The sequence below is a fragment of the Triturus cristatus genome, chromosome 7 (genome assembly GCF_964204655.1).
Source record: "Triturus cristatus chromosome 7, aTriCri1.1, whole genome shotgun sequence".
In the NCBI taxonomy this organism is placed as follows: domain Eukaryota; kingdom Metazoa; phylum Chordata; class Amphibia; order Caudata; family Salamandridae; genus Triturus; species Triturus cristatus.
In genome coordinates, this window is record NC_140590.1 from 464,554,792 (window position 1) to 464,578,000 (window position 23,209).

The 23,209-nt window shown below is 48.5% G+C and overlaps 1 protein-coding gene across 1 annotated transcript in view; it reads left to right on the top strand.

Annotated features, from left to right (window-relative positions):
- TBCD (tubulin folding cofactor D) overlaps positions 1 to 23,209 on the top strand; it is a 2,329,415-nt gene that overhangs the window by 1,668,737 nt on the left and 637,469 nt on the right. Inside the window, exons 28-30 of the mRNA XM_085616794.1 lie at positions 20,076 to 20,194; positions 21,014 to 21,105; positions 22,990 to 23,130. Of these exons, the coding sequence (XP_085472920.1) occupies positions 20,076 to 20,194; positions 21,014 to 21,105; positions 22,990 to 23,130 (352 nt within the window). The remainder of the gene's footprint in view (positions 1 to 20,075; positions 20,195 to 21,013; positions 21,106 to 22,989; positions 23,131 to 23,209) is intronic.

A 23,209-nucleotide genomic window follows, 5' to 3' on the forward strand; every position in this document is an offset into this window, starting at 1 on the left:
CCCTGGCTGGGATCACTCCCAGCTGCAGGAGGTCAGACTTGTGTCGTGGCAGCAGCATCCATTTTGTGATGCTGAGGCTTTGGTCAGAGGCTAACAGTTGAAGTATGATTTTAACATGTCTTTCCCTCTAGAAGGGGGGAATAATATTCTCATGTCCAGAAATGGCATGGGGGTATTATTCCCTAGTGTTAGACACCTTACACGACATGTTTTGATAAAGCCAAACCATAGTTACCATAACCGTCTAAGATTATAAGGCACTTTAAGAGTATATGGTAGGCTATATCATAGAACAGCTATAAGGACAAGGTTCCGAAAGCTGCAGACAGGCTCAGCTCATGCTAGAGCACCATCTCACATGTTACCAAGCACTCTGCCTCCAGGATTGTCAAGGCCTGCCATAGGAGTGACTGATAGGTACACATGTGTCTATATGTAAGTTAGGTATAGGAATACTACACCTAAGCAAGGGGTGATTACACGACCTTGCCCCAGCTGAGTGATCAGCCAGTTGTGTCAAAATGGAAGGCCAGGCCAGGGGTGGCATAATACATGCTGCAGCCCCTGGTAGGCCTAGGGTACACCTATGCCCTGGGTACCTAGGGTACACTGTACAGGGGCCAATAAGGTGATCCTATCCAAATGGGTTATGCACCTAAAGTACATAGTATTAATTTAGAGAGAGAACAGCAGGGCTGTGGGTCTGATTAGCAGGCCCACAGCCACATCTAAGTCGAAAACCAGTAAAGCAAAAGCAAAAAGTGGGGGTGAACATAGAAAGCAGACCCTACTCTCCTACACAACCCCCCCCCCCAAACTTAGGGACATTAAACTAACCTTGACCAGTTGAGTCTTCATGTTCTAAGTGGAAATATCTGGAGAGTCCATCTGCATTGGCATGGTCAGTCCCAGGTCTATGTTCCACTGTGAAGTCCATCCCCTGTAGGGAAATGGACCACCTAAGAAGTTTGGGATTTTCACCCTTCATCTGATTTAGCCACAAGAGGGGCTTATGGTCTGTCTGAATCTTGAAGTGAGTGCCAAACAAGTATGGCCTCAGCTTCTTCAGGGCCCAAACCACAGCAAAGGCCTCCCTCTCAATAGCTGACCAACGTTTCTCTCTAGGGGTCAGCCTTCTACTTATAAAAGCAATGGGCTGGTCTTGACCATCTACATTCAGTTGTGAAAGAACAGCTCCCACACCTAACTCAGAAGCATCTGTCTGGACAATGAACTCTTTGGAGTAGTCTGGACTTTTCAGAATAGGTGCACTGCACATGGCCTGCTTCAGGTCATCAAATGCTTTTTGACAGCTTACTGTCCACTGAACTTTCTTTGGCATCTTCTTGGAGGTCAAGTCATTAAGTGGTGTCACTATGGACCCATAGTTCTTAACAAACTTTCTGTAGTACCCAGTCAGGCCCAAGAAAGCTCTGACCTGAGTCTGGGTAGTTGGAGGAGCCCAGTCCTTTATGGTCTGGATCTTGCTCTCCAGTGGTTGAACCTGACCCCCACCAACTAGGTGGCCCAGGTATACAACCTTGCTCTGCCCTATCTGGCACTTAGTGGCCTTGATAGTGAGGCCTGCCTTTTGCAGGGCCTCTAAAACATTCCTCAGGTGGACCAGGTGATCCTCCCAGGTGGAGCTAAATACAGCAATATCATCAAGATAAGCTGCACAATAATCATCCAACCCAGTAAGGACTTGATTCACCAGCCTTTGGAAAGTGGCAGGTGCATTCTTCAAACCAAAGGGCATTACCACAAATTGATAATGTCCTCCTGGGGTCGAGAAAGCAGTTTTGGCCTTTGCACTCTCAGCTAGTCTGATTTGCCAGTAGCCTGCTGTTAGGTCAAATGTGCTCAAAAACTTAGCAGCTGCCAGTCTGTCAATGAGCTCATCTGCCCTAGGTATTGGGTGGGCATCTGTCCTAGTGACAGCATTGAGACCTCTGTAATCCACGCAAAACCTCATCTCTCTCTTACCATCTTGGGTGTGAGGTTTTGGCACAAGGACTACAGGACTAGCCCAAGGGCTCTCTGAAGGTTCAATGACTCCCAGCTCCAACATATTTTGTACCTCAACTTTTATGCAGTCCCTGACATGGTCAGGTTGCCTGTAGATTTTACTCTTCACAGGCAGACTGTCACCAGTGTCCACCTCATGGGTGCACCAGTTTGCCTGACTTGGGGTCAGAGAGAACATATGTCTGTAGGCCTGCAGAACTTGTCTGCAGTCCTGTTGCTGATGGACAGTGAGGCTGTCAGAAAAGACCACACCATCAACTGAGCCATCATCAGGGTTCTGAGTCAACAGGTCTGGGAGAGGGTCACTCTCTTCCTCCTGCCCCTCATCTGTAGCCATGAGTAGCCCCATGTCTGCCCTGTCAACATATGCCTTCAATCTGTTGACATGAAGCACCCTGTGGGGGCTTCTGGGAGTCCCACGGTCCACCAAGTAGGTGACTTCTCCCTTTTTCTCAACAATAGTGTGGGGTCCAGACCATTTGTCTTGGAGTGCTGCTGGGGCCACTGGCTCCAACACCCACACTTTCTGTCCTGGCTGGTAAACAGTCAGTACAGCCTTTTGGTCATGCCAAGCTTTTTGGAGTTCTTGGCTTGCCTCAAGGTTTTTAGAAGCCTTCTTCATATACTCTGCCATCCTGGAGCGGAGACCACGTACATAATCCACTATGTCTAGTTTGGGTTGTCTGAGAGGTCTCTCCCATCCTTCCTTCACCAAACACAGGGGTCCTCTTACAGGATGCCCAAACAAAAGCTCAAAAGGGCTGTAGCCAACCCCCTTTTGTGGGACCTCCCTGTAAGCAAACAGAAGGCAGGGTAAAAGGATGTCCCATCTTCGCCTAAGCTTGTCTGGTAATCCTTTTATCATTCCCTTTAGGGTCTTGTTGAATCTCTCAACAAGCCCATTGCACTGTGGGTGATAGGGTGTGGTGAACTTATAGTTAATACCACACTCCTTCCACATTGCAGTCAAGTATCCTGACATAAAGTTGGCACCTCTGTCAGAAATGACCTCCTTTGGAAAGCCCACTCTGGAGAATACTCCAAGCAGGGCCCTTGCCACAACAGGAGCTGTTGTGGTCCTCAGGGGAATTGCTTCTGGGTACCTGGTGGCATGGTCCACTATCACCAGTATGAATCTGTGCCCAGATGCTGTTTGTGGGTCCATTGGTCCTACAATATCTATGCCCACTCTTTCAAAGGGGACCCCCACCACAGGTAGTGGTATGAGGGGGGCCTTTGTGGTGCCACCTGATTTGCCACTGGCTTGGCAGGTGACACAGGAGCGACACAACTCCTTAGTATCTTCTGACATATGGGGCCAGTGAAAGTGAGGGACAAGCCTGTCCCAAGTCTTGTTCTGGCCTAAATGTCCTGCAAGGGGAATATCATGGGCCAAGGTTAGAAGGAAGCCTCTGAACTTCAGTGGTATGACCAACCTCCTGGATGCACCAGGCTTGGGGTCTCTAGCCTCTGAGTACAGTAGCCCTTCATCCCAATACACTCTATGGGTACCTTGAGCATTCCCTGCAGCCTCAGCAGCAGCCAGCTGTCTGAGGGGTTCAAGAGAGGGGCAGTCTAATTGAGCCTGCCTCAGATCTGCCCTGGAAGGTCCCCCTGTCCCAAGAAACTCAACCTGATCAGGTTCAAGTTCTTCTAGGACAGTTCCTTCAGGGCTCTCAGAATCATCCTCCTGGGAGGGCTGATCCACTACCTGAGGCAGGGGGGAAGGCACAGCCTTAACCCTACTGCTCTTTCTCTTGGATTGTGACTGGTCCATAGTTTCAGGATCCAGCACTTGTTCAGTGTTGCACTTTTTGGCCTGTGACCTGGTCACAGCAAGGACATGTGCATCTATCCCCAGCATTTCTGCATGGGTCCTATACTCCACTTCAGACCAAACTGAAGTTTCAAGATCATTGCCCAGTAAACACTCTACAGGAAGGTCTGAACTAACAACAACTTTCTTGAGGCCAGTTACCCCTCCCCAGGAGAAGTTAACAATAGCCACACTATGGGAGGTAGTGGCATTGCTAGCGTTGGTCACTAGGTAATTCTCACCTAGTATGATCTGTCCAGGGTCCACAAAAGCAGGTGTCACCATTGTGACACTAGCTCCAGTGTCCCTGTAGGCCTGAGCCATTCTTTGGTTGATAAAAGGAGTCTGTCTGTACTTGCCCAGGTTACTGGGGCCTACAGTAGAGGACAAAGCTAAGTCCCCATCACAGATCAGAACAGCCTGAGTAGGTACTCTGACTAGGCCAGAATCCTCCTCAGTTCCCAGGGTTAACCCTACTACACCCTTTTGCTGGGAACCACCACTTACAGCTGAACTAGGGGGTACAGTTGCCTTAGGGGCAATGGTGGCTGGGGGCTTATCCTTTTTGGTGCACTCACTAAACCAATGTGAGTTGGACTTACAATAGTTGCACCATGGTTTCTTTTGGCCATCTTTCTTCTTATCCTTTTTGGAACCACCCTCCCCCTGAGCCTTTTGGGGGCCTGGTGAAGACTTCTGGTCTTTTTGTTTCTGCTCATTACCCTTCTGGTCTGCCTTTTTCTGATCACCACCCTGGTTCTGGTTTTTCTGCTTAACTCTAGTCCTGACCCATCTATCTGCCTTCTTTCCCAATTCTTGGGGAGAAGTCAGATCAGAATCAATCAGGTGTTGATGCAATAGCTGGTTTTGACAGTTGTTAAGTATTTGCTCTCTCATGATCAAATTATACAATCCTGTATAGTCCTTAACCTTACTTCCCATTAGCCAGCCTTCCAGAGCCTTAGTGGCACAATCTACAAAGTCAGTCCAGACCTGAGTCTGTGTCTTCTGGGTATCCCTGAACAACAACCTGTATTGTTCAGTGGTTAGGCCAAACCCATCAATCAGAGCACTCTTCAGGACAGTGTAATTATCTGCATCCTCATCACTAACTGTGAGGAGCTTGTCTCTTCCTTTCTCAGAGAAGGAGAGCCACAAGATAGCTGCCCACTGACTTTGGGGTACCTGCTGTACTTTGCAAGCTCTCTCCAAAGCAGTTATCCATTTGTGGATGTCATCCCCACACTTGTAGGGAGGGACAATCTTGCTCAGGTTTCTATTATCATAGTGCCTGTCTCTATCTCTAGGAATGTTGCTGCCGCCAGTGGGTTCTAACCCACTTAACTTTTGCTCTCTAGCCAGAGCAAGCTTCTCTTTAGCAAGGGCAAGTTATTCCCTCTGAATCCTCAGATTAGCCTCCCTCATTCTGGCTGCATGCTCCTTTCTCTCAGGTGAAGTCATTCCCCTGTGAGAGGAAGCATTAGAGATGCTAGAGACATGGGAGTGGATGGATTCCCTTGAAGGGGATCTGTCCCTCCTGCTTCTCTGTGAATGCCTACTTGTGGGTCTGTATGGGGGGACCCCATGCAAACTCCCATGTAAACTTAAGTTAGCCTGGCTAAGTCTCCTTACTTGGCTCTGGCTGTCTACCTCCCCATCTGAAGCCCCATCTGACTCCTCTGTGGTGGGTAGACCCTCCTCTGTGCCTAGGGCACCTGCCTGAGATGCCCTCTGAGCATCATACTCCTCTAGGAGTTGTCTTAACTGAAGGAGGGTAGGGTTTGCACCCTGTTTTATTCCTCTGGAGGTACACAAGTGTCTCATCTCCTGGAATGTTAAGGTATCATATCTAGAGGGGATCTTTTGCAGACCTGATCCTCCTGAGAGAGCATCCACTTGATCTACTCTCAGAGACATGATCTAGTGAGGGTGTGGTGTGTGCACCTACCTACACTAGTTGTATCTACTAAACCTCTCTAGTAGTTGTAGTCAGGGTGTGTTACTCCCTTCAACCTACAACTACAAAGTCCAGTAGGACTTAAGTATAATAATCTATGTTATATGTACCTAGACAATATCTGTGTGATCTTTCAATTTAGTATCTCAAGATTACAATGGTATTACAACAGCAAGCTCAGATCCCAACCGCTGCTCACCAATGTGAGAAGTTGGCCTGATGTATGATGTCACTAGTTCTAGTGTACACCTTATATCAGTCCAAATACCCTTATGGTGATTGGTTGTAAAGTCACCCTTATAGACCAGCTATCCTAGTGGTAGCATGGACAAGAGCAGTCTTAGGCTAAACTCTGAATGGCATGTGAAGCCAGCTGTGATACCATATATAATCCCTTGAATACCAAATGAAAGGACACCACAACAGATATATATATAAAATAAAGTGTATTTATTCTAGTCAAACCCTCAGCACTCTTTATGAGATTAGAGGTAAGTACAACACAGTCTTATTTAAGCATACATTAAGTCACACAGGTAAGTAATACAGTTAGGCCCTAGGGGCCACGCAAACCATATACTAAGTAAGTGGTATAAGAACCACTGTCACGGAAATAGAATAGGCCTAGGCCTAAGGAATCGCTGGGGCTACACTACACTAGCGTTAGTTAGGAAGTGGGAGGCCCACGGGATTTGTGTGCAGAGTGGAAACACTCACGCGTAATGCGTAAAAGTCAATAACAATAGTACAGTTTAGAAAACGGTAGATTTAGGACACTTCCGGAGTAGCTAGGAAGTTGAGACTTGAAAACTAGACACTAGGATAGTCACTATCCTGATGAGCACCGGAGTACCCAAGTTACCTAGCCCACAGGCTGCGGGTGCATAGGGGTGAAGATGCGTCGTTTTCGTCGTCGACTCCTATGGATGCCTGAAGAAAGATGCTGACAGGCAGTCAGTGAAGAGTGTCCGGTGGATCCCAAGGCTGGGATCGAGAAGAGAAGAAACCTGCAAGCAGAAGGGACAGAGTCAAGGTCACTAGCCAGTGACCACGTGGAACCAGGAAGGAACCAGGCGATGTCGTGAAGATTGCAGGTGAAGGTGAAGCTTGTCGCTGCAGCCAGGAGGACCAGGAAGCGTCGAGGACGACCAGGACCAGGAGGCGAGCTGTCCCACGAAGGCTCTTGCTGTCGGCGGCGTCGAAGTTGGACTAGGACTCACCAAGCCTTGGCAAGCGGAACCCACGAAGAACGAAGGACTTGCTTCTGGTGCAGACCAGGAAGGTCTGGGGTGCTTCTTCTTTGCAGAGAAGCGGGAGCCAGTCTGGAGGAGCCAAACCAGCGCAGAAGATTTCAGGGTGCGTCGTCACCAAGGCCACTAGCCAGCGGGCAAGCAACCGGACAGACGCGGCAAGCAGGAAAATGCTGAAGGGCCCCACGCAGGACTCGTGGAGTGTGGGGGGCTGATCTTTGGTGCAGATGGTGCTTGGGGTTGGGGCTTCTCAATCCCCGGTGCACAACTTCGAGGGTACCTCAGAAGCTGCGCTTTAAGTTACTAGCCACTTTTTCCAGGTAGCCGGTCCCACGTCGCTCGTCGCCTCCACGGATCTCAGCTCTGCTGTAGATGTGGATCAGGGTCGGAGAAGTCTGGAAGTCAAGGCTCTGGTCAGGCTCTGCAGTCGGTTCCTCGTAGAACGTGGGCAAAGCAAAGGGTAGTCTCTTGATGGTGCCTGTTTGCACAGGGTAGCCACTCCTTGGCTACAAGGGAGATTCTTCAGTCTTCTTCTTTCGTCGAATGTCGAAGGTCCAGAGTTTCTGTTCAGTTTTGCAGGTTCAGGATAATCTAAAGTCTTGAGGCCCAACTCCCACTCTTATACTAATCTGGGGGGCTGGGATACCTGCTAGGTCACGCCTTATGGGTGGGACCTGGGAGGGGGTGGTTACACCCACTTCCCTTTGTCCAGTTTCGCGCCAGAGCTGGGGCTGGAGTGCCCCAGCGCCGGTTTGAACTGAACTATGCAAGGAACACCTTGTGTGCCCCAGGCATGTCTCATTCCTTTCAGCCCACCCTGCCCCAATACACTAAAGGCTGTCTGGGGAGGTGCTAGCACCTCCCCAAGCAGGAAACCTATTGTCCAGGCCTCCCTGGCTGGGATCACTCCCAGCTGCAGGAGGTCAGACTTGTGTCGTGGCAGCAGCATCCATTTTGTGATGCTGAGGCTTTGGTCAGAGGCTAACAGTTGAAGTATGATTTTAACATGTCTTTCCCTCTAGAAGGGGGGAATAATATTCTCATGTCCAGAAATGGCATGGGGGTATTATTCCCTAGTGTTAGACACCTTACACGACATGTTTTGATAAAGCCAAACCATAGTTACCATAACCGTCTAAGATTATAAGGCACTTTAAGAGTATATGGTAGGCTATATCATAGAACAGCTATAAGGACAAGGTTCCGAAAGCTGCAGACAGGCTCAGCTCATGCTAGAGCACCATCTCACATGTTACCAAGCACTCTGCCTCCAGGATTGTCAAGGCCTGCCATAGGAGTGACTGATAGGTACACATGTGTCTATATGTAAGTTAGGTATAGGAATACTACACCTAAGCAAGGGGTGATTACACGACCTTGCCCCAGCTGAGTGATCAGCCAGTTGTGTCAAAATGGAAGGCCAGGCCAGGGGTGGCATAATACATGCTGCAGCCCCTGGTAGGCCTAGGGTACACCTATGCCCTGGGTACCTAGGGTACACTGTACAGGGGCCAATAAGGTGATCCTATCCAAATGGGTTATGCACCTAAAGTACATAGTATTAATTTAGAGAGAGAACAGCAGGGCTGTGGGTCTGATTAGCAGGCCCACAGCCACATCTAAGTCGAAAACCAGTAAAGCAAAAGCAAAAAGTGGGGGTGAACATAGAAAGCAGACCCTACTCTCCTACACCGACCAGCTGCTTGTAGCCTTCAGCAAACCCCAAAAATGTCAGCCGATTTCAAAAGCAGGAATTGTTAGATAAATATCCAATGCATCCAAACTTGCTATCAAAAGCCAAACAAGTTCTCCCTGCTCCCCCTATTCACACTACACGTATGAAGGCCACCACCTTGGCCTTCCTCAGAAATATTCCACTAGCTGAAATATACAAAGCAGTTGCCTGGTCACCCTCGCACACATTTACTTAACACTGCTGTGTGGATAATTTTACTAGGCAGCAAGCTCAAGGCACCAGACCATCCAAAGGATCCATGTTTAGACATCTGCCCAATCCATATGCTAGCCACCGCTTATTCTGAGGTACTACTTTACAGTCTATGAAGAGCATGTTTAACTACAGCAATACATGCTATGAATGGGAAATGTAAGCATCTGTTAGTAGTGTGTAGTGCTGTAGATTCACAAGCACCCTCCCTCCTCCCCGTGTAGCTATGGCTGCAGATCTCTTCTTCCCATACTCAAACCTATGTGCACCACACTTTTTCAATCACACCATACTACTGTCACCAGGCAGGCGAAAACATAAAGTCGATGCTCATGTGCTATGCCAACCTTAGTAGAAATTACAATTTACCCCATGACTTGAAACACTTTTTTAAGCAAAACAACTTTTAAATGTCCGAGCACAACACAAGATGGCAGGAGTATACAGAGTATGTGAATCTACAGCAACACACGCTGTGAACAGAAGGCTTACAGAGTAAGCAACATTTTCCTTATACAACATTGGTATCGCATATTGATACACATGTGATCGACCCCCCTCCCCAGTCAGAGGCTCACTTGTTGCCGCCCTTCCACATGTGTTCTTTGTAAATCAAAGCTATTACGACCTCTAGATGGATAGTACTGGTTCTTTTACCTGACTAGACGCCACCCTCGCGCGCTGATGTCAGTTCTTTCTTTTTCCATGCCAGCCAGCGCAGACCAAGGGAGAGAGCGGTACCTCCAGTCACTTTTTGTCTGAACTTTTTGAACAACTTTTGTCGATGTCTTTTTTGAGTATACGACTCCTGGTGCGCGTAGGGTTGCCCGACTTCAAGGCATGTGGTTCCTGTAGGCGACTGATGTCAGTTACGGATCTGCACCGGTTTGCCTCTTTTGCCTGGAGTGCGACCACGACTCCAAGTCGTGCTCCAACTGCTGGTCCATGGCTCTGAAGGCTTTGCGGGAGCGGTCCCACAAGCTTCTTGACCGCCGACAGTCGGCTCCGCGCCATTCGATGTCCCCGTCGCAAGGGAGGTCGAGGGACCAGTCGCGGAGCCATCATCACTCTTCCAAGTCTTCGAAGTCTTCGCCCTCGGGGTTGGGTAAGTCGAAGCACAAGAAGAAATCGAAGAAGCATCGTCGCTCTTCGACTTCTCCACGTCGGTCGGATGACACGATGAGCGATGCGGGCGGTTCCCCTCCCGCGGCTCTGCGCGCGGAGTTGAAGAGTCGACTCCGGGCTTCCCTCCCTTCCCGGGACCAGGGGCGACTACTGCCCAGCTTCGTAAATTTTACGAGGTGATGCATGCCATCTTTGGGCAGCCCGAACCCGCCGGCGTGCCTTCGGGCCCCGCGGACTCGGTAGGGAGACCTTGGCCTTCTCTGCCGACGTCTCCGGCCCCGCCGCCGCAGGCCTCCCTTGAGTCTGGATCAACCTTATAACACCTCTACCGGTGCCGCTTCCTCCGGCACCGCTACCGCAGCCAACGCCGATCGTGCTCCTGGCCGGCGTCGACCACGTTCTCCATACTGATGTGGACCCAGTGCCAGAGCGGCGTTGCCCAAAGCCAGATCCGGTGCCGAGCGGGGGTTTTGTGCTCCTGTTCACTCTTATGGTCTCTTTTCTGCCAGATTGGCACCCAGAGGATGAGGAGGAGGACTGGGAGGGGTCAGGTGACCCTCTAACTGATCAGCCAGATTCTGAGCAGGACTGGAGGGAGTAACTGGGGGATGACAGTGGTCTAGGCGCCTCCCTAGACCTTGGCATGTTGTCTCCTCCGACAGTGGCTACGGAGGTTGGAGCATCATATGCAGTGGTGTTGCGTAGGGCGGTCTAGGCTCTCAACCTCAAGTTTCCTACGGTGGCATTCAGGACTAACAGAGGTGCTTCTGAGCCCTTGCTGCCGTTTAATGAGGCCCTTACCGATGTGCTCTTGGGCAACTAGTCCAGGCCCAACACGGGGGCTCCCGTGGATAGGATGATTGCCCGACGCCACCGCCCAGCTCTGGGCGACCCCACTTTCCTCTCCAAACACCCCACCCCAGAGAGCTTGGTGGTCCAAGCCTCCACTTCCAAGAGCACCTTCCCTACCTCTCCACCGGAGATGGAATCCAAGAAGCTGGATCATCTTGGAAAGAAGTTTTTCTCTTCCGCCAGCTGGGGACTGCGTTCGGTAAACACCTCATGTCTGTTGGGCTGTTATTCCTACTCTGTGTGGGATACGGTGGCACAGGTGCTGCCTCAGTGTCCGGAGGTGGCCCGGACAGTGCTCTCCCAGGATGTTGCCGCCGGGAGGGATGTGGCAAAGTTTACCATCCGTTGTGGGCTGGATACCGCTGACTCTCTGGGCAGGAAAGTTGCATGTCAGTAGCCTTTCGTCGCTGTGCCTGGATGAGATCAACTGGCTTTGCGGGGGTGTCCGGAATACCCTCATGGACATGCCTTTTGATGGCCGTCACCTTTTTGGCAACAAAGCGGACACACCTCATGAGCGTTTCAAGGACTCGCGGGCCACGGCCATGTCCTTGGGCCTCTCCAGCCTCCCTGCGCAGTCTGCTTTTTTCCCCGTGGCTACGGAAGGGGTGCCCCACTACGCCCCACCCAGAGCCACCGGCCGCAGCAAGTTTCCCAACCTTTGCACGGCCAGGGACGTGGGAACCACCGCCAAGGTTCGGCGGGCCAGTCCACCAACCCTCCCTCTGCTGCAGCCTCCAAACCTTCCTAGTCCAACTTTTCAGGCCCATCAAACACCATTGGGTGGCATGATCCGCCAACACCTACCCCACTGGCGCACCATCACATCAGACAGGTGAGTTTTGCAGATAGTCCAAAGGGTCTACTCCCTCACCTTTGAGGCTACCCCTCCAGCCATGCCACCTCAATACTACTGCATGTTGGAGGATCACCTGGGCCTTCTCCAACAGGAAGTTACGGCTCTCTTGGCCAAGGGAGCCATCGAGCGCGTTCCTGTCCCAGAAGTAGGTCGTGGTTGTTACTCCTACTACTTTCTGGTACCCAAGAAGGACAAGGGCCTGCGTCCTTTCTTGGATCTCAGGAACGTTAACCCCTTCCTCTGGAAGGAGAAGTTCTAGATTTTGACGATCGCTCAGGTCTTGTCTGCCTTCGACCCAGAAGACTGGATGATAGCGTTGGACTTGCAGAACGCTTATTTTCACATCCCCGTCCTGCCGGCGGTTTACGGTGGGCCACGAGCACTTTCAGTTTACCGTGCTCCCCTTTGGCCTTTCCAGCGCCCCTCGGGTGTTCACGACAGTGAAGGTGGAGGTCCAGGCTCATCTGCCTTTTGATGGCCGTCACCTTTTTGGCAACAAAGCGGACACACCTCTAGAGCTTTTCAAGGACTCGCGGGCCACAGCCATGTCCTTGGGCCTCTCCAGCCGCCCTGCGCAGTCTGCTTTTTTCCCCGTGGCTACGGAAGGGGTGCCCCACTACGCCCCACCCAGAGCCACCGGCCGCAGCAAGTTTCCCAACCTTTGCACGGCCAGGGACGTGGGAACCACCGCCATGGTTCGGCGGGCCAGTCCACCAACCCTCCCTCTGCTGCAGCCTCCAAACCTTCCTAGTCCAACTTTTCAGGCCCATCAAACACCATTGGGTGGCATGATCCGCCAACACCTCCCCCACTGGCACACCATCACATCAGACAGGTGAGTTTTGCAGATAGTCCAAAGGGGCTACTCCCTCCCCTTTGAGGCTACCCCTCCAGCCATGCCACCTCAATACCACTGCATGTTGGAGGATCACCTGGGCCTTCTCCAACAGGAAGTTACGGCTCTCTGGGCCAAGGGAGCCATCGAGCGCGTTCCTGTCCCAGAAGTAGGTCGTGGTTGTTACTCCTACTACTTTCTGGTACCCAAGAAGAACAAGGGCCTGCGTCCTTTCTTGGATCTCAGGAACGTTAACCCCTTCCTCTGGGAGGAGAAGTTCTAGATTTTGACGATCGCTCAGGTCTTGTCTGCCTTCGACCCAGAAGACTGGATGATTGCGTTGGACTTGCAGGACGCTTATTTTCACATCCCCGTCCTGCCGGCGGTTTACGGTGGGCCACGAGCACTTTCAGTTTACCGTGCTCCCCTTTGGCCTTTCCAGCGCCCCTCGGGTGTTCACGACAGTGAAGGTGGAGGTCCAGGCTCATCTGCGCAGATCGGGGGTTTCAGTCTTCCCCTATCTCGACGACTGGCTGTTGAAGGCGGGCTCGCCCCAGGCAGTAGTCTTCCCACCTCCAGACTACGGCGGATCTGCATTGCTGGGGTTTTCCATGAATGTGCGGAAGTCACATCTGATTCCCTCTCAGAAGCTCCTGTTCATCAGAGCGGTTCTGGACACAACGCGATTTTGGGTCTATCCTCCCGAACAGCGAACACATGAGAGAGGCGGAGAACAGAGGCCTCTGGTCTCCGGCGGAGTCCGGGCTTCATATCAACCTTCTGGAGCTCCGGGCTCAGGGCATAGTCTCTATAGGCTCTGTCTGGGGAGGAGTAGTGCAGGTGTTCACGGACAACACCACCGCCATGTGGTACTGCAACAAACAGGGCGGGTAGGGTTGTGGACCCTATGTCAGGAGACCCTCCTCCTCTGGACATGGCTGGAACATCAGGTCATATCCCTGGTGGTTCAACACCTGGCAGGTTCACTGAACGCCAGGGCCGACGAATTCAGGTGCATGATAGATCACGAATGGCATTTTCACTCGGAAATGGTGCAAGGTCTCTTTCGACAGTGGGGAGAGCCTTGGTTAGATCTATTCGCCACCGAAGAGAACGCGCAATGTCAGCAATTCTGCACATTAGAATTTCCAAGGCGGCACTCGCTAGGCAACGCTTTTTGTCGCGAGTGGAGTTGCGGTCTGTTGTACGCCTTTCCGCCTATACCACTTCTGCTTAGACTGCTGAAGAAGATCAGGCGCGACTGGGCCCAAGTCATCCTCGTGGCTCCGGATTGGGCACGAAAAGTTTGGTATCTCGAGCTGCTCAACATAGCCATTGATCCTCTGACCCATCTGCCTCTTCGGGAGGATCTTCTGTCGCAGCAACAGGGGACGGTTCTCCACCCGAACCTGTCCAGCCTCCACCTCCTTGCATGTAGATTGAGTGGCGGCAGTTGACGTATTTTGACCTGCTTCCCGAAGTTTGTGATGTAATCTTGGCAGCCAGGCGTCCCTCTACTAAGACGGTGGAACACATTTGTGGCATGGTGCGCAGCGAAGGCTGTGGATCCCCTCTCTGCCCTTCTTTCTGATGTTCTCTTGTTCCTCCTTTCTATGGCCCAGCAGGGCTCTGCTCTGGGCACTATCAAGGGCTATCTCTCAGCCATCTCTGCCTTCCTTCGGCTTCCAGATCAGCCTTCTCTTTTTCAGTCCCCGGTGTTAATCGTTTCTTGAAAGGCATAACTCAACTCTTTCCTCCTATTCCCTTCGTTATGCCTCAGTGGGACTTGAATCTAGTCTTGACCTATTTAATGTGCGCTCCCTTTGAGCCGCTTCACAACTGTCCTTTGAGACTTCTGATGCTTAAATGTGCATGCCTGGTTGCCATCACATTTGCCAGAAGAGTAAGTGAGCTCCAGGCTCTTTCATCCAAGGTTCCTTTCCTGCCTGTCCATCCGGACAAGGTAGTTCTCAGGACTCGTCCATCCTTCCTGCCCAGGTCGTCACTGCATTTCACATCTGGCAGACCATCACTTTGCCCACCTTCTTTCCGCCTCCACATCCTTCGAAAGAGGAAAAGAGGCTCCACCGTCTGGACCCAAAACGTGCGCTTTCCTTTTATCTGGATCGCACCAAACAGTTCTGGGTGAATGACCAGCTCTTTGTTCGCTACGTTGTCGCCAATAAAGGTTGGGCCGTACACAAGCGGATTATCGCCCGATGGGTCGTTTTGTGTATCAAAGCCTGCGATTCTCTGGTGAAGAAGGAGCCTCCAGTGGGACTGCGTGCCCATTCCACCAGGGTGACGGCAGCAACTACTGCTTGGGGACGAGGCGTTCCTCTGAATGACGTCTGTCAGGCAGCTACATGGGCTTCGTTGCACACATTTACGAAACACTACTGCCTTGACAGTCAAGTCCGGAGAGATGGCTTCTTTGGCCGTTCTGTTCTCCAGGGCTTTCTGGTGTGATCTTGGTTAGCAGACCCACCTCCTGGGTTGGTATTGATGGGGTATCTATTCTACGGTAAGGAATCTATACCCATCATGTTTCTTTCAGATGAACAAGTTACTTACCTTCTGTAACGATATATATCTGTAAGAAACATAGGTTAGTTATAGATTCCTTACTGCCCCACCAATCCTCCCCGTTCTGCGAACTAATTTCTAGGATTAAGGATATCCTTTCAGGACCCTACGTTTGTTACCCATTGGTCAGTGTCTTGCATGGCTCTGCATTTCTGGCGCGGAAAGTTGTGTACAGAACTGACGTCCGTGCGCCAGAGCGGCGTCTAAGTAGCTACCGCAACGCCATCCTGACGACCACGACGCCAACGACGTACGCGTAGCCGACCGATGCCACCTTTCGAAGAGCAGAGGTACTGCTGGCAAAACCTTTCGGATCCAGTCTGACACCTGGGGGTAATTCTAAGGTAATAACTAACCTATGTTTCTTAAAGATATTTTGTTACCCAAGGTAAGTAACTTGTTCTTTACTTGTCAGTCAGAAAACTTTATTTCGCCAACACAATGTAGGCATAAGAAGTATACTACATATAAAAACAATTCACAACATTACAACACACATAAAAAAGGTCATTACTTTTAAAAATACAGATATAAATTCATGTTCATTTCCACAATAGTAAAATCATTTCATTTTGTAGGAATATAATTTCAAATGGTTATTGATCTCTTTTTTAGTGCCAATAAAAAAAAAGGATGCTAAAGAGAAACAGATAAAAGGATCAGGTAGTAGCTGAAGATAATAAAGTGCTACACGACACTGTTTAAAATTCATTTTTCGCATAATAGGGATAATAAAACGTTTCCTTTCGTTATAATCGAATTTACCAAGATATATTGTTACCGAAGGTAAGTAACTTGTTCTTTACTTCTTTTTTTCCAGATGACCTTCAGGCATCCTTCCCTCAGGCTATTCAGGATGGTCGCTATGCAGCAAAGTTCATCATTCATTTTGGCGTGGATATGACGACTGCTTAGGTCAAGCGATGGGCACCAGTGTGGTTCTACGGTGCCATGCCTGGATGAGGTCTACGGGCTTCTCAAGGGGCGTTCAAGTGCCATTGATGGACATGTCGTTTGACCGCTTTCTCCTCTTTGGCGGGCCACCACTTAATTCAGTGGGTTCTCCAGTTTGGACATTAGGGCTATACCCTTTCTTTCTACCCTGCCACACTTTCCAACATCTTCACGGTAGCTGATGGAGGACTTAGAGTCCATCTTGCAACAGGAAGTGCTGGCCCTTTTGGCCAAATGGGCCATCAAGAGGGTTCCAGTCTCGGAAGTAGGAACTGGGTTTTTCTCCTGCTACTTACCTATGCCATAGGATGGAGGCTTTCATCCTATTTTAGCCCTTTGTCCTCTCAGCACCTTTCTTTGGAAGGACAAATTCAGGATGCTCACAGTAGCCCAAGTTCCATATGTTGTAGACCCGTAGACTGGAGTGTGGTGTTGGACTTGCAGGGCACTTATTTTCATATCCCTGTCCTACAGGCCAACAGCCACTTCCTGCAGCTCACAGTGGGCAAGGAGCATTCTCAGTTCGCAGTGCTCTTTTTTTTTTGTCTTTTTTTTATATAGAGATTGCGGTGGTCGCAGTACATCTTTGGACATTATGGGTACCAGTCTTCCACTACCTCAATGACATGCTGCTGAAGGCAGACTTGCCCTGGGCTGTGGACAACCACCTCTGGACGACGGCGGACCTCATAACATCGTTGAAGTTAACTATCAACAAATTGAAGTCGCCCTGACTCCTTCGCAGAGTCTCGTGTTCATTAGAGCTATTCTGGTTTCGTGTTTTTCCCCAAAGCGGAGAGTCTAGGACATTTAGACTATGATTCCAATGTTTCAACCTCGGTCCTGGATCATAGTGTGGATGACTCTGAAGATAATGGGGTTGTTTGTCTCCTGCATCCTGCTAGTCAAAGACAGCTGGTGACACATGCAGACTCTGCAGTGGGCCCCTCAAATCCTAAGGAGCACAGCATCAGGGGAATCTGTTGGATTGTACCCAGATTTTGGAGGAGACTGCAAAAGACCTGCACTGGTGGCTACTAGACTGCTGTTGGGTCAGTGGCAGACTCCTCTCCCTACCCCACCCATTTGGTGGAGGTCATGAATGCATCACTACTGGGTTGGGAGGCCATCTGGGAAAGGTGGAAATCAGAGGGCTCCGGGCCTCCGACGTGGAGTCAATTTCGTATCAATTTGTTGGATTTGTGGGCGACTCGCTTGACGCTGAAGGCCATCCTTCCTAGCATTAGAGAAAGACTGGTGCAGGGGCTAATAGAAAACACCACTGCCATGTTGTACTCCAACAAGTAGATGGGGTAGGGTCTTGGACCCAGTGCCCCTGGAAATGACTGCACTGCCTGGAAATTGCTTCGGTGGTAAACCACCAGCCCAGATGTCTAAATGACAGGATGGACAAACTCAGCCGCTGACACGTAGCGGATCACAAATGGCAGTTGTACCTGGAGGTGACATAGGGTGCCTTCTGTCACTGAGGAGAACCTTGGCTGGATCTTTTCCCCACACCGAGTACATCCAGTATAACCACTTTTGGAATTTGGAGTTTCCAAGTGAATTCTCTCTTGGAGACGCATTCCATCTAGAGAAGAGCTTGGGACTCCAATATGCCTTCTCGCTGCTGCCTTTTCTGCCCTGAGTTCTGAATAAGATCAGGAACAACTGGTCCCAAGTCATCCTAGGGGCACCAGATTAGGCCTGGAGAGTGTGGTATCCGGAACTCCTTGGCATGAGCTTCTGTCCTTTGATCAAGCTGCTACTTATGGTGGATTTCCTATGGCAGCAGCAGTGCAGGATACTGCACCTAGGCTTGCGCAATTTGCATCTCCATGCTTGAAGATTGAATGGTGGCAGTTGACCTCTTCCACCCTTTCTCCTGAATCCGTTGATGTCATCTTGGCAAAAGACACCCTTTTACAAAATCAATGTATACCAGTTGTTGGGACAAATGTTTGGATTTGTGCAGCACCCAACAAATTTACCCCTGCAAGCAAAGTTGTGAAATCTTTTCTTGATTTTTCTGTCCCTGGCCCTAGAATAGCTTGCTTTGGGGACTGTTAAAGCCTACTTATTAACTCTCTCAGCTTTTTACAGTTGTCGGATCAGCCCTTTATATTTAAATCACTTGGTGTGATGAGATTTTTAAAGGTATCTAACATTAATTTCTTCCAAAACTCTTTGTGATGCCACAGTTGGACTTGAACTTAGTCCTCACATTTTTTTTTGTTTGTTTTTTAAATAATTATTTTTATTAAACAGTTGAGTATCGACATTCCTACTCCTCACATTTTTGATGTGCACTTCTTTTGAACTGCTACACAATTTTCTATTAAGACTCTGGTGTTGAAGACTGCCTTTCTCATCATCATAACTTCATCAAGGTGTTTGAGTAAGCTACAGGCTCTTTCTGTCAACCCACCTTACACCACATTCTTTCTGGATAAGTTGTTGTTGAGGAGCCAAGATTCCTTTCTACCAAAAGTGGTCACCCCATTGCATGTTGAGCTGCCCATCCCACTTAAGGCATGCTTTCTTCCACCTCATCCCTATAAGGAGGAAGAGAAAATCCACCATTTGAAGCCCTAGGAGAGCACTAGGTTGTTATACTCATTGCACCAAAAAATATTGGGTGGACGATAAGCACTTTGTAGGGTTTTCCGGAGCAAAGATGAGTAAGGCAATGCAAAAATGGACTATCTCTGAATGGATTGTTCTCTGTATAAAGATCTGCTATGCACTGGCTAAAAAGCATCCTGCAGATGGCTGATGGGCTCATTGTATCTGGGCCAAAGCTGCTACCATGGCATTGTTTTCCTGAATATTTGTCAAGCAGCGACATGGGTGTCAGTAAAAACATTCATGAAGCACTACTACCTCAACAGCCAGTTACGTCGAGAGGGACATTTGCCCACTCAGTCCTAAAGAACTGTTTAGTATTAGCCAGTGCAGACCCACCACCTTCGGAGGTACTGATATAGTATCTATTCACAAGATAAAAAACCTGTGCATAGAAGTATCCATCTCAAGAACAAGTTACTTACCTTAGGTAATGACATTTCTGGTGGATACTCTAAGTGCAGATTCTTCACCAATTCTCCTACCTTCCCATTCTGTGATCTGGATTCTCCTATCTAAAAAGGTCCCACTCTAGAGATCCGCACACTGGTTAAGTCAATCAGCCAATTGGCTCTGGGTCACTTCCAGAGTAGAACGACATGCATGCTGAGTGGCACAGCGCCATCTACCGGTGCACAATAGTACTGCTTTAAAGTTTCCAAATTCATTCTTACGCCTATATTCAGTGAGGAATAGGAGGTTAGATTGTGTATCCACCAGAAAGGTAGTTACTGAAGGGAAGTAACGTGTTTGTTTCTACCATTTGACTGCTCGTTGCCTCTTGTTAACTAACAGACTACTCTTGCTCATGGGTGGTATGGATTTGTTCCTCAAGGCACATACCAAAATGTGATATTTATATGGCCTCATTTTGTCCTTCAACACTCATGCCCTGGTGACATCATGCTGTGGGCCCATTTTTAAGTCTGAAAAGAATTTTTTTTCTGTGATCCGTCGTTTGACGTTTCAGTGCTGGCTTTATATTTTTGACTTTTTTTTTTCTAGATTCTTAACCTTGCAAATGACAGTATTTCAAATAGGACTGATGAATAATATGAAAGGGAAAAAGGTATTTGTCAGAACCATTCTAGCTGAAGGTATCTTATTTTTTGATGAAGTCAACTTTTGTTTCCTCTCCTCTCTTCTCCATCTCTTTTGTTGAACACGCTGAAACCTGAGCTGCATAAAAATTGTCGTCTGATCTAGCTGGTTCTGTTTTTTTGTGTTTACTTTATAGATGAGTTAGTGAACCAGTACATTTCTGAGCTTCAGAGCACTGAAGAAATGGTTCGTTGTGGCTTTTCACTGGCCCTGGGATCCTTTCCAAATTTTATGCTCAAAGGCAAACTTCAGCAGGTAAGCTCTTGTCTGTCCTATTTTATTAAGACCTGCAGTCAGTCGTTTGCGATGAGAGATTTTACTGTCGCTTCTAAAAGATCGTGGAATGCACCTTCTTTACCTTCTATTATGTATTTATTATCTGATAGACCTTGTACAGAGTGTTCAGCGGGGTTGCCCATTCCTCCACAGCCAATCAACCCCTTGTGCACACAGCCCTAGGCCCCCTTTTTTCCATGTTTTTTTTTTGTACAGTAAACAGTTTGATGTCATTAGTCATGTCAACAAGAATGTAATTTAAGATGCCACCAATGATGTATTTTAACATGTCTAAGTGGTGCCATGTATAAGGTCATAAGCAATGCATGTGGCGTGCACGAGTGATGCTTAGTTTACCTAACCGTAGCTATTACATTTCAGTAGTTTTGAGGGGCACTTTAACTGTGCTTTTTGTTAGCGAATAGAGGTAACTTCAGCTTCACTATTATTTACTCCACATCTACGTACCTTGACGATGCATGTATGAGAATGTAGGTATAGTAAACCTCCTTACCCTACATATACTATCTTTCACGATTATCTGGTAGTTGACGTTATAGCCACAATATTATAGCAAAAATATATACCCTTTCTCTTTGACACAGATTGTCCATGGGGTACAATGTCATGTCAGCCAACATAAGTTACAGGAAAAGCGTTTTTCTTCTGCAATTTTTCTGGATAAGAACTGATATTGCGGCAAGAAGTTAACTGTAATATTAAGCACGATCTTAAAAATAAATATGCGCTTACTTTCGCTTTCAAACAGAACCACTAAGTGTTTTTTTCTCCTTCCAGGTCTTGGACGGTCTTATAAAAGTTACTAGCATTTCTTCCAGGGACCTCAGCTTTGCTGAAGCTCGACGGGATGGACTGAAAGCCATTGCCAAGTATGTCCCATCCAGTGCACTCCTGCACAACATTTACATTGTATTGAGCAAAAATCACAATGTTAATACGATCATTGCTATTCAGTTTATTTTGTGACCATGCTGGTTATGGTTGAAGCTAGGCTTATACTGAAAGTTCAGTTAGGATACGCCAGACCTTTTTTCTTCATATCACCATTAGGACAGGGGCTCCAATCTAGTCTGATTCGGTCTTGAGTATTGCCAATGCAAGATTATGGATTACATATCCGCATCACTGGAATACCCGTCACATATTACACTTAAATGAGAATGGAAACTGAAGGATCAGCCTCTTTCAGTGGCATGCCTTTACCCATGGTATTGACTGTTGAATAGTTTGCACGATTTCATGTAACCATCTGACAATCCAATGCATTTTAAAGTACAATTTTCAGAGAAATGTTCTAAAAAGTCCTAGAGCCCGAAGTGTACTCATTACATTTTCATGGTGTGCCAAGCTAGTAAATCTTGATGCTTCGCAGGAGTTAACCACATTTTTTTCAAAATATGCTATGGGTTCTTCCATATGTCAAAATGACCTCCAATGTGGCAGGTACAGCATTTTGTCATCACTGCCAGCCCTTCCTTCCCACACCTGTATGCCATGGGTTGCCCCCTTAGGCCAGACATGACATACATCATAGCAAACACAACAAGATGATGGACTGAGTGCTGAAACTTTTCAACCACTCACCAAATCGAGATCTTTTGTTTTTTATCCATCGTTCTTTTGTTCACTAACCCACCCCAGTTTGGACCCAGCCATATGCAAATCAGTCTTGACCCTGTTCCTCGTGGGAACAGTCCAGCCCGAGCTGCCTGGACTGGGAACAAGCATCTTGGGATCGGTTTTGGGGTTTCACCCCTCATCAGTCAGTCTAGCTTGAATTCAGTGGCACGGTGAGCAAGGGACCCATGTCTGGGCCTACCCATGACCAATTAGGGCAAACATAGTAAACACAACAAGATGATGGACAAAAGACTGAAACTTTTCAACCACTCACCCAAGAGATCTGGGTTTAATCCACCTTTTTTTGCTCACTATACCACCCCACTCCTAGGATGCTTGTTTCCATGTTGGAAATGCCTTGGAGCCTACAGCTTCAACTAAAGCCAGTCTGGGGGTAATTAATAGTTTATTTGCATTGTGTAGTTGTTTTTAATGTTCTATAATTCTACTGGTGTGTACTGTAGCATAGGTCTGACATGGGAATGTGGTCCTGAAGCTTTCAAGATGCCCCATGAATTGATCTTAAGTGAGCCCCCCTGCCCCCAAACACACTATTCAAGTTATGGCCTACCTTTTGGCCTAGGGTTTAGTTGCCATCATAGAGAAGAGGGGTGGGAAACTATGAGAGACCTGTGAGGAGGCATGGCCTGTGCTGGGGTGTTCAGCTTTTTTTGTCATGGATACTCTGTTAGCGAAGAGTTGCAAGAGGTGGCTGGATTGGCAGTGGCGATGACTTGCATGACCTACTCACTGGATGGTGACAAAAAGGCCACACAGGGCGCCTGCCTGGGGCAGAAGGGGAATGGGAGCCATTAAACTGACAGGCAAGATGCCTATGTGCTGGAGGTTGCCACTTTATTGTAATAATTTAAGCACCTTTAATAAGAAAATAATCCACACCCGTCTTTGGTAAATTATCCACTCCCGCTTGTTATGATTCTGTTGAAGCTTTGCTGCAAGTTTTTCCATATGCCTAATTTATACAGTGCCTTTGTTAACTTATTGCCTTATGTTGATAGTTATACTTTACTCTCTTTTCCATTTCCCAATTGCTTTTTCAAGCATTATTAAGTAGCCAGTATTTTGCAATGCGAGTGATTTCATAACCTTTACCCCACGCGTCTTTGTTTCAGGGTTTGCAAGACTGTCGGTGTTCAAGTCGATGGCTCGCCATCGGATGCTCTCTGCAAAGACAACGTCCCCCAGCTTTATAACACATTCATTCATTGCATGCATGACTACACCACAGACAGCCGAGGAGATTTTGGGGCTTGGTAAGACATCTAAGACCTCAAATTGTTTTTACAGCAGTCAGAATATTTATGTTGATAACACTTTGTGTCATTAAAATCA